General features: G+C 40.4%; 1 protein-coding gene across 3 annotated transcripts in view; it reads left to right on the top strand.

The window, feature by feature from the left end:
* The window catches only part of UBE4B (ubiquitination factor E4B), a 65,978-nt gene that overhangs the window by 33,692 nt on the left and 18,044 nt on the right, over positions 1-14,242 (top strand). For all 3 annotated transcript variants that reach the window (XM_075121178.1, XM_048824790.2, XM_048824793.2), the window contains 10 exons: positions 830-971; positions 1,517-1,617; positions 3,356-3,470; positions 7,353-7,436; positions 9,034-9,090; positions 9,865-9,981; positions 10,066-10,164; positions 10,714-10,827; positions 11,811-12,009; positions 12,609-12,747. In XM_075121178.1, coding sequence (XP_074977279.1) covers positions 830-971; positions 1,517-1,617; positions 3,356-3,470; positions 7,353-7,436; positions 9,034-9,090; positions 9,865-9,981; positions 10,066-10,164; positions 10,714-10,827; positions 11,811-12,009; positions 12,609-12,747 — 1,167 coding nt within the window. The remainder of the gene's footprint in view (positions 1-829; positions 972-1,516; positions 1,618-3,355; positions 3,471-7,352; positions 7,437-9,033; positions 9,091-9,864; positions 9,982-10,065; positions 10,165-10,713; positions 10,828-11,810; positions 12,010-12,608; positions 12,748-14,242) is intronic.

Here is a 14,242-nt window from a genome sequence, read left to right as displayed (position 1 = left end):
CAGTCTATTTACATAAACTTACATTACTTAGTACAAATTTACTTACGGGGAGGAGGAAATGATTTACACTTCTGTGATTCACATTTCTGTGATTTGGAGGATTACAGCCCAGTAAACGTCGCTTCAGTCCCAGCCAAACTATGTGAAATTGTAACTTAAAAATAGAATTCTGTTGCATGATATAATAGGAAGAAACTAGCATGGCTTCTGTGACTGATTATACTAACTAAATGTGTGTGCTCAAAAAATCTGAATAAAAAATTATACAAAAAAAAGTGTGATTGTGGTTGAATTTACAGTAGATGCCCAAGAGAGAACGTGAAGCAGCTGTGTGGAGGGGTTTTGTTACTTTTTCAGTGTTGTTGGTCAGATAAGTTGGAAACCATAAAAAAGAGTGCAGGATAGGGTACAACTAGCTAGAAGCATTACTGCTTGAAGACTGGTGTCTGCTTCACCTCTGTAATCCACAGTTTGAGAATCACTTTTATAAAGGCCCGTTATCATTACATGCCTTTTACCATCTGTCAGACATCTGGTCGGTCTTGATCCCCTTTTAGGAATTGCATTATGCTACTTGCTGTGCAAGCAGGGAGAGTGAATCATGTGAGAATATGGTCCAATCCCAAGATCTGGACAAATACATTTAGCAGCTTCTGCTCAGGTCACACAAACAAACCTACTTTTACAGGTCTTATCTGCATGAGTGTGGTGTGTTGGGATGGGGTTTTCTGCTACAAAGAAGTTGTTTGCCAGAGAAAGTTGGGAGCATGCAAGACATTGGTAGAAGAGGGATATACATCTTGATTTTCTTTTTCTCCTTTTTTTAAAGTGTGGGAGGCTCTGCTGGAGCAAGTGCTTGTGATTCCTGCAGTGACCATTTCAGCATTGAAACTTGTAAGGAGACAGAGATGCTGAACTACCTCATTGAGTGTTTTGACAGAGTTGGAATAGAGGAGAGAAAAGCACCAAAGGTATTGTAGAGAAAAGTAAAGCCATATTGGCAACAGCACTGAAGCTCAAACTGTCTTCTCTTACTTTACATTGCCCAGAGGGGAAAGATGGTTTGCAGCAGATGATAGCTCTATAAAAATTTTGTGAGAAGTTTTGTTTTGTAAGTCTCATTACTTCAATTCCTATTTGGCCTTTTAATGTTTGTGTTCAGAACCCCCATCTGTGTTAGTTTGATATCAGTAAAATTGACATTGTTTTGGGGACTGAGATGCATCTATCTATTCCCTTGCATTTGCTTTAAATTGTTTATTCCACATAGAACCACATCTCTAAGACCATCAGCCTTTGCTGTTAACGTAAACCTAAACTTCTCCCTTGTAGACAGCAGTGGAATGGAAAATACTTAGTTCAGCTCATTAAATGTAATCTGAAGAATCTTTAGCTGGAAATATGCCAGCTGTTTGCTTAGACTGCATGAATGCAGAAGTTGTTCACTGCATTTCCTATGTGTCTTATCTATGAATGTTTTCATTCTGCATTAAAATGGTTTCTTTCTTCTTCTTAGATGTGTAGCCAGCTAGCGGTTAGCCAGTTACTGAGCAACATCCGATCACAGTGCATTTCCCATGCTGCTTTGGTACTACAGGGATCCTTAACACAACCAAGGTGAGTAAAGTTGATGTTGGTCATGAAATATACAAATTCTGTGTTCGATGTGTGTCTGTCTACAGAAGTAGATAAAAATTGAGTAAAATCAGCGACAGAAATGGGACATCTTTTCAGTCAGTATGTATAGTATGTATCATGACATACATACAAAATGGGAAATGATTGCCTAGGAAGGAGTACTGCGGAAAGGGATCTGGGGGTCATAGTGGGATCACAAGGTAAATATGAGTCAACAGTGTAACACTGTTGCAAAACGAACATCATTCTGGGATGTATTAGCAGGAGTGTAGTAAGCAAGATGAGAAAATAATTCTTCTGCTCTACTGCTGATTAGGCCTCAACTGGAATATTGTGTCCAGTTCCGGGTGCCACATTTCAGGAAAGAGGTGGACAAATTGAAGAAAGTCCAGAGAAGAGCAACAAAAATGATTAAAGGTCTAGAAAACATGACCTATGAGGGAAGATTGAAAAAATTGGGTTTGTTTAATCAGGAAAAGAGAAGACTGAGAAGGGACATAAGTTTCAAGAACATAAAATGTTGTTACAAGGAGGAGGGAGAAAATTGTTGTTCTTAACCTCTGAGGATAGGACAAGACGCAATGGGCTTAAATTGCAGCAAGGGAGGTTTAGGCTGGACATTCGGAAAAACTTCCTAACTGTCAGGGTGGTTACGCACTGGAATAAATTGCTTAGGGAGGTGGTGGAATCTCCATCGTTGGAGATTTTTAAGAGCAGGTTAGACAAATGCCTGTCAGGAATGGTCTACATAATACGTAGTCCTGCCATGAGTGCAGGGGACTGGACTAGATGACCCCTCGAGGTCCCTTCCAGTTCTATGATTACAGTGGCTCAGGGTTTGTCTATATGGGAAGATGTACCAGTATAAACTAAGGTGTGAATTTAAACTGCTGTAATTCTACCAATATAACCCTCATGTGGATGCTCTTATTCCAGTATAGGAGTGCCTTTATCCCGTTCAGTTTGTCACTTTGGAAAGCAGTTTAAGCTAAACCAAAAAAGGCACATTTACTCTGGAGTAAGTGTGTCCACATGGGGATTTATATTGGTAGCACTTCTGGTATAGACAAGCCGTAAGTATTTAAAGGGGCAGAGTCAAATGAGAACACTGACCTGACTTTTTTTCCTATTTGCTAAAATCCAAGTAATTTACGTGTATCTGTTCAAAACAAATTCTTCAATAAACTTCTCAAAAATAATGCGAGCCACCCACTTATATAGGTGAACAACCCTAGAGTAACAACTGTGTTTTTGTGTGTAATAGAGAAAAAGGCAACATTCGGTTTCATAGGATGTGCTTACAAAAAGTAAGTGTTAATTTGGAAAATACTGTGACTTCATCCTTTCCTTAAAGTTGGAAAAATGAACAGGTTGAGATTAGTGGAACAAACCTAATGCTGTTGCTTCACTAGGATGAACCTAACAAAGGGTCTTTTCAGTAGAGATGGGTAGAGGGGAGAACCAATTCATTTATATAGGCCATAGTTTTCTTCTAACCACATTAGACCAAAGTAGGGTTTTGGCAGCAGCATCCCCTGCAGGATTATCTTTGTACAAGGACTTGGGGAGACTTGGTTAGTTGCTTCTGAAAGAAGTAATTGTCTCAGGTATGACATTCCATTATCTGGGTGTATCAGTAAATGTGAAGCCAGTTTTTTCTGAAAGATGTCTCTCCCTTCCTTCCCACTTTTTTTTTTTTTTTTTAATATGAATAAAGGTCTTTGCAGCAGCAGTCTTTGTTGGTACCATACATGCTGTGTAGGAATCTTCCATTTGGCTTCATCCAAGAATTGGTGAGAACAACTCACCAGGATGAAGAGATGTTTAAACAGGTAAGAGGCTAGTTCAACTTGCAAGTATTAGCATACTCTACAACTTAGTGCATGAACTATCCAAGGGAGTGGCTGTCCAACTCTTTGTTCTGCAGATCACATTCTGAGACCACAGTTTGAGAACCATTGCTCCCTGGACTGGCAAGTAATTAAGTAATTGGGGGAGTTTGCTGTCTCTCTTGTTTCACTTGGTAAAGGGATTCAAAAAGAATGACTGAGCTCTGTATGAAGTTTTACTCAAAGTAAGCAAATCTATAAATCTATAGATTTGTTGTGTAAAGAAGATTCCTTAATAAGCAGCACTTTTTTAATGAAACATTGAAGCATACTACCAGAAATTTTTTTGCATATGGTAGTATCCCATTGTAAGGCTTTGTCTTGGACTGTCACTTTTCAGATCATTCTATCCAAATTTCCCTGATCCATAAAATAGCGAACTTCCCAAATCACACACTTAGAAATGTTAGTTTTTGTTCATCTTGCCAAGGACAGAATGAATTAATAATATAATAGTTTGCATCTACAACACTTTCACCCCAAGGATTTATAAGCAGTTCATGAAAATTAATTAATTAATGCCTCACAACACCCCTCTAAGATAGGGAACCATTATTATCCCCCGTTAGAAATGAAAATGCTGAGACAGAGAGTAAACAACTTGCCCTAGATGTCAGGGTGGGTCAATGGAGAGCCAGAAATTGGAATCCAGTTCTCCTGATTCCTAGTCCTGTGCTTTAATTACTAGTTCACACTTCTACTTCACAATTTAATGCCAAAGCAGGTCAGTCAGGTTGTTACTGGCTCTAATTAGCACACCCACATGCTATGACATGATTTACTCACAGCAAAGCGGCACTCAGAATGGTATAAAATCTCTAGTATCTTTAGAACATGGTTGTCAAAGTGCAGAGAAGAACATTTTGGAGAGGTACACAGCAGGGCTGGGGCCAGCCCTCATGGCGGGGGCGGGGAGGGAGCGCGCGTGCCACACTTCCAGCCCCACTCTGCCTCCAGCCCCGCTTCGCCTCAAGGCCCAGCTACTCCCCATCCCCATTTCTGCCCCCACAGCTCCACTGCTGAGGAAGCCTTGGCTGTGCAGTAACAGAGGTGGGGCATGGACAGATTGTATACTAGTAAGGGGGGACATGACTGGAAAAGTTTGAGCACCACTGCTTTAGAAAATGGACAGAAATTCTTACATTGTATTAACTCCTGAAAATTATACTGATATGAGTGAGGAGCAAATGCATCAACACCAGTAGGAACTGGCTTTTGGAAAAGTATTTGATCACTACGAACTCCTCTGCTTTTAATTAATATGCTCATGTGAATGAGAGTCCAGAAGAAATATTATCGTTCCTATCTTGAATTAAATATCAATTTGCAGAGATAAAAGGTCATTTAATTTACGTGTTAACTCTTATTTGGGCTCTTCTTATCAAAGCGTGCTTTGACCTGGAGTGTGTCTAAGATACTGTGGGTATGTATACATTGCAGCTGGGATCCTCTCACGTGTTAGCTGTACTCAGGCTCGCCACTCAAGTTCAGATCCGCAGTGTTGGGCGGGGTTGTACTCAGGTGGCTAGCCCATGCTATTTTTAGGATTACTCTGGGGAAATTCTGCACCAAAAAATAAAAAATTCTGTACACAATTTTCAAATTCTGCAAAATTCTGCATATTTTATTTGTCAGAATGACACAATATAATCACACCAGTTTCAATTATTTTTGGTTATTTATTTCAAAATACCTGTCAGCAAGTATGTCTGTAACAATACAGACAACAAAAAAGAGTCAGAGTTTTTTGAGAAATAGATTCCTTACTAGGCATATTAATACAGAACTCAGAGTAATAATTCATTTAAATTACAATACAGAACCGTATTTCCCACACTGCTCAGAAGCAGTGCAAATCCTTGGGGGAGTCAAGGGTAAAGGAGGCGCTGAGGGAGAGGGAAGTAATTGTTTGAAAGGAGCCTGGGTGTGAATTTAGAGGGTTGTTGGGTATGGGTGAGAAAAATATGGAACTGTTTCTTTGGGGGGGTGGGGAGGGACAGTTAGGGAGCTTCCCCCATGCAGACCCTGGCTGACTCCTAGCCTTTCCCATTCAGTCAAGCACATCTGTCCTGTCCCCATGTGCCTGTGCACCCCTATGTGTCTTTGCAACCCCCATCCACGTGTCCCTCCACCCCTTCCCCTGTCCCCATTTGTCTGTGTGCTCCCACTCAACAACTCCCCTGTCCCTGTGTCCCTCCACCCCTTCCCCCGTAGCGCTGTACTCCCCTCCACCTTTGCCCATGTGACCCTGCACCTTCCTCCGCCTGTGATGCTGTGCCTCCACTCTCATTCAGCCCCTGCCCCAGTCTGTCCTCTTCCATTAGCCCTTATGAGCCCCTGTGTGGCCCCCCAGCAGCCCCACACTCTGTCTCCCAACCTGGCTCGCTGCGAAGAAGGCTCTGCATCCTTTCTCTCTTCCCTCGCTGGCTGGGAGTGGCTGTTGTGGTTTATCGCAACAGCGCCCGCTGGTGGGCAAAAGGTGGAACTGCAGCAAGATTCCAGCTGAAGCTTTTTTCTGTGCAAAAAATTAAAAATATGCACAGCTCATTAATTATGTGCGTGCGCAGTAGCACAGAATTTCCCCAGGAGTATAGCCTGCTTGCTCGAGCAGAGCTATCATGTATCTGTCTGCCCAGATTGGGAGGCACACTCCAGCTGCAGTGTAGACATACCCTGTCAGGGATTGGCTATGGAACATGGTTAAGATCAAGATTGGAACCATGCCCCTAACTGGATTAGGGAACAGCCTTGTTGTAACCAGGCTCCCTAACATGATTTGATGATGATTTTTATATCTTTATCCAAGAGACCCAGTACAGTTCTATTTGGGTTCCAGTGGTCACTCCTGTATTTTGTAAAACAAATATTTGATTTTTATTCCAGAAGGAAAAATTCAATATGTGATTGGGCCCTTGTAATTGGGTGGTGTTTACTTCTTGGTTCATCATTTTCTCCCTTCTTCCTTCCTCCCTTGCAGTCTCAGTGACTGCTGCTGTTTTGTTTATGCCTATCACAGTATTAAAATTTATTGACACAGGCATAAAATCTACTTGCCCTGAAAAATACTATTCTGCTGTATATAATCACTATTAACTCCAAGTTAATGGGTCAATAGAGTACTGCAAGGCTCGGCTATCAAGCTGTTAAGGAAGCCCCAAACCCTTTCTTCTTGGCAATAATCTCTCTTGTATTTTTTTATTTTTATATTACATGATTTCCACCTGTGGAGAGTTTGCTAGATCAAGTCCCTAATGTTGTTGTGGCTTTGCCATTGTTGATCAGCTGTAGTGTCTCTCTGTATGTTTCACTAGCTCTATGACCAAGTCCAGATTAGCATGTTTGCATTGCTAGAATTTTTTAGACTATAATGTAGGTTCTTGGCACTGACCAGGAAAACTTTTCAAGTGCTCACACATTTGGAATATTTAATTGTTTGCACAAGTGAGTTCTCATGTACAGACATCAAGTTGATCTGTCATTTACACTGTATTTGGATGTGTTGAAGATGCGTGCCAGATGCCCTTCTCAAAATGTAACCAAAAAGATGTGGTCTCATGGGCTGAACTTCATTGTCTTAAGCATAAAGGAACTGGATTCAGGTTGTACTTCTAGGTTTGCTACTCTTTTTACATTTAAACATTACTATTTATTTTGAAATAACTTACGTAAACTGACAGAACAGACTTTATATTTTGTTTCCTTCTGTGGACATATTAGTATTTGAGATGTGAGCAGGGGTTTTATGCTGCCCGGGGCTGTGGCTTCACCTATGTCTTATTGGTTCCCATTCTGAAGTGTATAAGTAATGTATTTCTGTTTTTACAGATCTTTATCCCTATCTTACAAGGCCTGGCTCTTGCTTCCAAAGAGTGCTCCCTTGATAGTGACAATTTTAAATATCCCCTTATGGTAAGGACTATTCCTTTTTAGCAGCTCTTGCTTTAAGATACCCAATATTTGATGCAGACTCTGTTCAAAGTAACTTTAATTAACCCTGTTTGGCTTGCTTCAAATGTCTTATTGAACATTGACCTCATGTTGGAAATTTCAAGTGTTATGAGGTGAGTAATAAAGAGTAATGACCAGCTGGAATCTGTGGCGCTCATAGTGTCTCAGGCTTAATGTACAGTAGACTTTATGCAAAGTCTATTCAAATGTTTATATCCTGGTGATGCAGATGAGAGATGAGGTCTCGCCCATTAGTGCACATGCCACGTGTTTTAAAAACTAAATAAATCCCTTACCTGTTATTAAAAACCCTAAGTGATCAGAAATAGAAAAAAAAATGTAATATACTTTCCACTATTTACTTCTGTTTGTTTTTTGTATTGCTCTAAGCCTAGCCAATTAATGTCCATTATTCTATAAACAAAATGAATCAAACCCATGGCTGTCTACTGTAGGAAACTCATGGCAGTCTGACCACTGAAAAGTGACTTTATTTTACTCAATAGATCAACTCCCAATGTATCTTTGAGGCAGAACTGCTGATTTATTGACACAACCAAACTTTTATTCTTGTAGGCAATGTTGCTGAGCCAAGTACAGATACAAAACAGCAAGCAGGATTCTCCTCTATCCCATTTATTGTAGATAAAATCAGATTGTAGGATCTCTTACTGATGATTTTTTGAACCAGAAAGAGGACTGCTTCAGATTTGGGTTGAGTTTGCAGTTCTGCCAATTAGCTTAAACCACTTTGGGACTTTGCAAACTAAGCAAATTTGATGTCAATGATTCACATTTTAAAAAAAGCTTTCTCTGCTTGTTCCATGTTCCCCTAGTTTCAGGCTACCCAACCTTAAATAATTTGAACCCCTTGTGAAATTCAGCTGTCAGCTTCAGCATAGGCTAACAACACTTGTTGGAGTCTCTTCTGCAGAGCCTTGAAGTGGGAAAGGGTGGAATAGTAGTTTACTTGATACACTGTAATAGAAGTATGAAAACATATAATACAAGGAGTGGAACATGTACAAGCTTACGTTATTTTTGCATTTTCAGAATCCTCCTTTATAGCCTCTTGATTTCCTTCTCCTCTGCAGTTTAGCTTGAGTTAGAGACTGTAGATAGGATTCTTTGTTTCAGGCCTCAGCATTCATCTGACGATGTTCCACTTTGGGTCGTAAGACAAAGGCCTTCGTGTGTGTAGGACAATAGCCTTGTTTATTACTCTTACTGACTCTTGTATGGCAGTTTAGGAGTTCACCAACAGGATCATTATGTATCGAACAAGCAAATAACTTGCCCCGCTAATTTTTTAAAAAGTATATTTGGCTTTCTTGAGGCAACCTGAAAAGACACAAAAGCTGAGATAGTTGCAAGGTGTGCATCAGCATATTTAGATCCTGTTTCCTTTGTAGACAATTAATGTTTTACCATTGACTTAACTGGAGCAGGATCTGGCCTTTTAAGCATTCTAACATGTTTATCTTTTCACTGATAGCCAGGGTGCTCGGGGAAATGCACCTGAATGAACTGTTGTTGTTTTGTTTTGTTTTTTTTACAGGCATTAGGTGAACTGTGTGAAATCAAGTTTGGGAAAACGCACCCTATATGCAGTTTGGTAAGTGTCCGCACACCTAAATGTAACAATTTCTGCTACATAATACTTAACTTCTGCATAGCATTTTTGTTTTCAAAACATTCTGGAAACATTCGTTATTCTCACAACACCCTTAAAAGTTAGGTAGGTGGTATTCCTGTTTTACAGTTAGGAAACTGAGGCACACAGAAGTCTCTTGCTCCAAAGCCAGACAAAAAGTCAGTGGCTTCCAGGACTGGAGGCCATGAACTCATGGTTTCCATCCTCATATCCAATCCGTTAGGCCTACCTCATCACTAATTTGCATGCATTTCTTGCTGATGGCATGGTTTATTCTTTATATTCTTTGGCAATACCAATCTAGTTGAGAATTGCATCCATTAGATGATGGACCATCCAGATTTCTTCAATAAGTTATTTGGGCCAGAGACTCTTGTTACATGGTTGTGTAGCATCTTGCACGATTGGACCCTCATTGGGGGCCCTCGGGAGCTACGGTATTTAATAGTAAGCAATAATTAAGATCTGTCCAAGGAAGAAGAACATCAATAAATTGAGTTGCCTCCCCTTGAGAAGAGAAATAACTGAAGTTCAGAGAGACATAAAACAAAGATTGCTTTTCTTAGCTTTCTGAAACACTACAGACTTCACCATTTTGCTACTAGTATGATGGGATGATGAAGAATCAACAGAGTCAAATGCAAATAAGGAAAGAAGGCAGTGCAGATTGAAAAATGTCAGTGATTTGGCTGCGCTATCAATGTTTTCCTGTTCCGTTTGTTTTTTTTTTGGTAGGTTGTTTCTTTGCCCTTGTGGTTGCCTAAACCTGTAAGCCCAGGTGCAGGACGAGAGTTGCAAAGACTTTCTTATCTTGGAGCTTTCTTCAGTCTCTCTGTCTTTGCTGAAGATGATGTAAGTACTATGCTGTTTGCAGTCTCTCGTCTGGAAAAGAACCCAAAAGATGTTTGTACTCCTTGCAATTTTTTTTTTTTTCAGACTAAAGTGGTTGAAAAATATTTCTCAGGGCCTGCCATTACTCTTGAAAACACGCGGGTTGTTAGCCAGTCATTGCAGCATTACCTGGAATCTGCAAGGGTAAGTGTCCTGATATTTAATTGCTGCCAGAGGATTTTTTATTTTATTTTATTTTTTTTTTAAATTTTTGGTTTCCATAACATGGGTGAAAAGTGTTTTACAAAATATAGTCCATCCACTAAACAATAAATTAGTTAAGAAGAGGGGGAGTGAAAACTCAGCAAGAAGAGTTTAACCAGAGAGCCACAAAATTGGAGATCTTTCTGTAAGCCCCCTACCCAAACGCAAGGAATATCGGTACTGTTATCACCAACTATTGATCATTCACAAACTTCTATCAACGTTCAGTTCTTGTGGGTGAATGAGTAAACAAGACCTGATACATTTCCATAGTGATTAAGTTGCCATGATTTTTAAGCTATAATCTTGTGTAGATAACATTCTTCTGTAAATAAATATTTTTCGTACCTGGGATAGCTGTGTTCTTTACAAGAAGACTACAACAGAATACTAGATTCTGTATAATACTTGGAATATGCACATGTGTCTCCGTGCTGCTGTTTTCATGATCTTGCTGTTCAGTGACATAATTTTCATTTAAAATTTCAGCAAGAACTGTTTAAGATTCTACATAGTATTTTGCTGAATGGTGAAACTCGAGAGGCAGCTCTCAGTTACATGGCAGCTGTTGTTGATGCCAACATGAAGAAGGCACAGATGCAGGTAAAGACTGAACTTTCTTCCTCTGATTCACAGCTGTAGTTAGCACAAATAGTTCTAAGTGATTGATGTGGTGGTAGTTTTAACAGAAGACAACAGACATTCTAGGGCCTGAAGCAACCAGGAATTCCATCTCGGTAATTCTTTCAATATTATTTTTCCGTACATTGTTCTTTTTTTAAATGAATCTAGTTTGCTCACTCCTCTCTGAGTACTGAAATACCTAAATTTGTTAGTATACAAGTTTGTGCCTTTTTGTTGATATATGCTCTTCCTGGCTGCTTCCACCAACTGATTGCAATGAAAACCTGTTTTCTCCCCCAGTTAACAAACTGCCAAGCACTCACTTTATTTGTGGCTCTTGTAAATTTGAGTAATCCCTAGTGAGAATTGGCACAATTCCACTGAAGCAACAGGGCTGATTTTTTTTTGTCATTGATTGGTTGATTTTTGCCTTGGTATAACCTGGTTGTGTATCCTAAATGTGTGCAATTTGAGGCGTCAGTGTCTTGAAGTCCCCATTTTCCATAGATGCAAACATTTTGAAACTATCTGCAGAACTGTTTTCTTCAAGTTGAAACAAAACTACTGGAAATGTTGCTTGTATGGTAAAATTTAAGAACTGAAGCTTTGCTACTTTATGAATCTTTCCTGTTCCTGGCTGTCCCTATGCTAAAAAATTTTAAGAACCCTCTTTGAGACTCTTTCCCCCTCTTTTCTCTCCCCTAAGTGTGTGCGTTTAGTACTCATAAAAATGACTGGTGTTGGACATAAACAGGGCAGGGAAATGCTGTTAACAGTTACAGCTGCTCAAATTCTAGTTAGCCTTAGAGGTCCTGATCCTTGTTTTGTTTTGTTTAACCGTGCATTGTGCATTAGTGATGGATGCTGAAGTTCCAGGCCTGCCAACTGCAATGGTCTGTTGCCTGCTGCTTTCTTCTAAGCTGGCATCTTCTAGCATTCACTTTCTCTCCCTTGTCTTGCAGACTGATGATCGGATGGTGTCTACGGACGGTTTTATGCTCAACTTCCTGTGGGTGCTGCAGCAGCTTAGCACGAAGATAAAGCTAGAAACAGTTGATCCCACCTATATATTCCACCCCAGGTGTCGCATCACCGTCCCAATGGATGAGACAAGAGTAAAAGCAACAATGGAGGATGTTACAGGCTGGATGGCTGAGCTTTGTGAGTAAAGAGCATGCATTTTCTACCTTTTCTTCTGGTATTAGGGATATTCCAAAATATTCACTACTGTAAATGTTTTGCTTGGGACTGTCTGTTGCTTTTATAGCTTGTTTTAAGACTGCACAGAAGTGAGTTATTCGAAGTCTGAGCACTAATTCAGGGGTGGCCAACCTGTGGTTCCAGAGCCCCATGCAATTCTTCAGAAGTTAATATGCGGCTCCTTGTATAGCCACCGACTCCCAGGCTGGAGCTGCAGGTGCCAACTTTCCAATGTGCTGGGGCGTGCTCATTGCTCAATCCATGGCTCTGCCACAGGCCCTGCCCCCACTCCACCCCTTCCCGCCCCCTCCCCTGAGCCTGCTGTGCCCTCACTCCTCACCCCTTCCCCCCCAGAGCCTCCTACATGCCAGGAAACAGCCGATCGTGAGGCGCCGGTGGATGGGAGGAGCTGGAGCTGCTGACATATTACTGTGGCTCTTTGGCAATGTACATTGGTGAATTCTGGCTCCTTCTCAGGCTAAGGTTGGCCACCCCTGCACTAATTCATGTAGCTTTTTTCTTACTCTCCTTCATCCTGTTTTGTTCTTTTTTTTTTGTAGACAGGGATCAGTCTCCATGTTCTGAACCGAAATTCCCAACAGAATGCTTCTTCCTAACCTTGCATGCCCATCACCTCTCCATCCTGCCAAGCTGCCGCCGCTATATCCGTAGACTGCGGGCCATCAGGGAGCTCAACAGGTTAGAAATTGTGTTAGTTACCTAGCATGTGTTCTACAGTTTTCCCCGCCACCTTGAATCGTAGGTGCTTTCCTATGTATGATTATGGTTCTTGCAAATTTGATGGAAATTAAAACTACAACTTAAGTAAATCCATGCTATGGAGTATTGGGGAGTTTTATCGATTGGTCAGTCTGCTGCTTTGATAGCTCTTGCAGAGTATTTTGTGTCTGCAGGTTCTGGCTGTGCTAATGTGCAATGGCATCGATCGTGAATGCGGTTTCTAGATAGGATCGCAAACTCCTAGGGGTAGTCCTAGAGAGCACTGGACAGTTCTTGAAAGCATCGTAGGGTGTACAGAGTTGCAATGTTTTGATAGATTAAACTTTGTTGAACAGTCAGTGGTATGATTGGGGATGTCAGTGCTTTAAGCCTTTTGCATTGCTGTGGAGGTGAATGCACATGTACCTCTGACATGCAGGTCACTGTAGTGGTTGCTTGACAAGCAGCTTATCTCCTATGTCTGTGATGTTGTATATCTGCCTGCAGAACAGATTTTTATCTGTTCCTTGTGGCTATCAGATGATCTCCTTCATTGTATAAAAGCTTTCACAGTGAATTCTATGGTAACTGCATATGTAATTCAACTACTGGTTTGTCATTTTAAAAAAATTGCTTAAGTTCTGACGCTGACATGAAGATGCTTTTGTTTTTCCTTTTTCTTGACATGAATCCAAATAAACTTTTTATAGCTGCTGGATCTCTAAACCTCAAGGAACTTTCTCAGTTAAAATAAATAAGAGCAGATTGCACAGTATCAGTGTTTTCCACTATTTATAATTGCATTCACTTAGTAAAAGTCCCTTGACATTAAGATGGCAGGTTTGTTGGAGGATTTTTGAACTTTATTTACAGTGTAGACCTACAAAAGGCTAGAAAAGCTGTAGATATCTGTGTGTGAACAGTCAACACATGTTTTACACAAACAAGTGTTTTCAAATAAACCAGATCCTGGATTTAAAAAAGAAATCACTCCTCTTTTTCCTTCTTTGGAATGTAGTGTTGTCAATCATGAGTTATTTCCATGCATGCTCAACACTTATCAGGAAACGCTTAGCCCTCTGTAAATTCAGGCCATATATTTTGATGTCACTAATGAAAGAATTAAGGTCAGATAATAATCTGCAGCAGATGGAGGCTGGGGTATGGAGAGAGACTAGTTTACATCCAGGTGTGGTAGGAAATAGAATCATAACAGTGTAGAATATAAAATCTAAAATACATTAAGATTAATACAACATACACAAAATATTAATCAGCTGCTACTTTAAATGGATTAGGTCCAAATGCTGAGACTTGAATAGCTTCGTGTGGATGATGTGACATAGTCATTGCACTTCACTTTTATCCCGTGTTAGATCTAGGCTGACTGTGACCATGGTGGAGGGGGCAAAACTTAATCTTTGTTATAATGATGGGCCTTGCACTGAAGGAGAGAGCATGAAAAGTTTTCCCA

The sequence above is a fragment of the Caretta caretta genome, chromosome 18 (genome assembly GCF_965140235.1).
Source record: "Caretta caretta isolate rCarCar2 chromosome 18, rCarCar1.hap1, whole genome shotgun sequence".
NCBI classification, from domain to species: Eukaryota; Metazoa; Chordata; order Testudines; family Cheloniidae; genus Caretta; species Caretta caretta.
This window is presented reverse-complemented; position numbering and strand designations above follow the sequence as displayed.